The 1,589-nt window shown below is 62.1% G+C and overlaps 1 protein-coding gene across 1 annotated transcript in view; it reads left to right on the plus strand.

The window, feature by feature from the left end:
• LOC102044668 (sodium/calcium exchanger 2-like) overlaps positions 1-1,589 on the plus strand; it is a gene marked incomplete at its 3' end in the record, with an annotated part of 7,122 nt that overhangs the window by 4,660 nt on the left and 873 nt on the right. Inside the window, exons 3-6 of the mRNA XM_031065840.1 lie at positions 22-311; positions 896-999; positions 1,091-1,108; positions 1,540-1,584. Coding sequence (XP_030921700.1) covers positions 22-311; positions 896-999; positions 1,091-1,108; positions 1,540-1,584 — 457 coding nt within the window. The remainder of the gene's footprint in view (positions 1-21; positions 312-895; positions 1,000-1,090; positions 1,109-1,539; positions 1,585-1,589) is intronic.

Raw genomic sequence — 1,589 nt, forward strand, 5'->3', positions numbered from 1 at the left:
CCTGCGCGTGGCGACGCCGAGGGCATGTTCGAGGCCGACTCCGAGGACCACCCCAAGGGCAAGCTGGTGGCGCCGCTGGTGGCCACGGTGACCATCCTGGACGACGACCACGCCGGCATCTTCGGGTTCCGGGAGCGCTCGGTGCGCGTCAGCGAGTGCCAGGGCCACGTGGAGGTGACGGTGGTGCGCAGCTCGGGCGCGCGCGGCACCGTCATGGTGCCCTTCCGCACCGTGGAGGGCACCGCGCGCGGAGGCGGCGTCGACTACGAGGACGCCAGCGGGGAGCTGGAGTTCCGCAACGACGAGACGGCGTGAGGAAGGGCGAGGGGGAGGAGGAGGAGGGTTGGGTTGGTGGGTGGGGATGGAGGAGGAAGAGGATGGATGGGCTGTTGGGTGGCTCATTGGTTAGGAGGAGGTGGAAGAGGAAGAGGATGGATGGTGATGGCCTTGGGTGGATGGAGGACGGATCATGGATAAACGGATGGATGGGGATGAAAGGTGGTGATGATGGTGATGGTGATGATGGTGGATGACGATGATGATGGTGATGATGGATGATGCTGATGATGGTGATGATGATGATGATGATGATGGTGATGATGATGATGGATGACGGTGATGATGGTGGATGACGATGATGATGATGATGGATGACGGTGATGATGGTGGATGACGATGGATGATGGTGATGATGGTGATGATGATGGTGATGATGATGATGGATGATGGTGATGATGGTGGATGACGATGGATGATGGTGATGATGGTGATGATGGTGATGATGATGATGGATGATGGTGATGATGGTGGATGACGGTGATGATGGTGGATGACGGTGATGATGATGATGATGATGATGACCCTGAGGCCGAGGCTGCCCCGTGTCCCGCCCCAGGAAGACGCTGCAGGTGAAGATCGTTGACGATGAGGAGTACGAGAAGAAGGAGAACTTCTTCATCGAGCTGGGGACGCCGCGCTGGCTCAAGCGCGGCATCTCGGGTACGGGGACCCGCGGGGAAACGGGGAGGGGACACTGAGGGGACACTGAGGGGACACCGGGGTCTCACCGCTGTCCCCTCTCTCCCCTCAGCTCTTCTGCTCGCCCAAGGTAGGAGCCTTCGGCCTCGGACGCGCCCCATGACCATGGATGTGCCATGAGCGTGTATGTCGCCGTGTCCCACGCCACGGTGTCCTCGTGCCACCGCCCCGTCAGGTGTCCCTACGGTGTCCCCACAGTGTCCCCATGTCCCCCCATTGTCCCCGTTGTCCCCCCTGTCCCCACAGTGTCCCCATGGTGTCCCCCCTGTCCCCATGGTGTCCCCATGGTGTCCCCATGTCCCCACATCCCTACCATGTCCCCATTGTGTTCCCCATGTCCCCCCATTGTGTCCCCATGTCCCCGTGGTGTCCCCGTGGTGTCCCCTCAGGCAGGGGACGGCGAGCGGGCGCTCTCGGCCGAGGAAGAGGAGGCATCGCTGGCATGTCCCCATGGTGTCCCCATGTCATGTCCCCATGTCCCCATGTGCCCACGGTGTGCAGGGGACGGCGAGCGGGCGCTCTCGGCCGAGGAGGAGGAGGAGCGGGGCATC

The sequence above is a fragment of the Geospiza fortis genome, unplaced genomic scaffold, assembly GCF_000277835.1.
Source record: "Geospiza fortis unplaced genomic scaffold, GeoFor_1.0 scaffold2394, whole genome shotgun sequence".
Lineage (NCBI taxonomy): Eukaryota > Metazoa > Chordata > Aves > Passeriformes > Thraupidae > Geospiza > Geospiza fortis.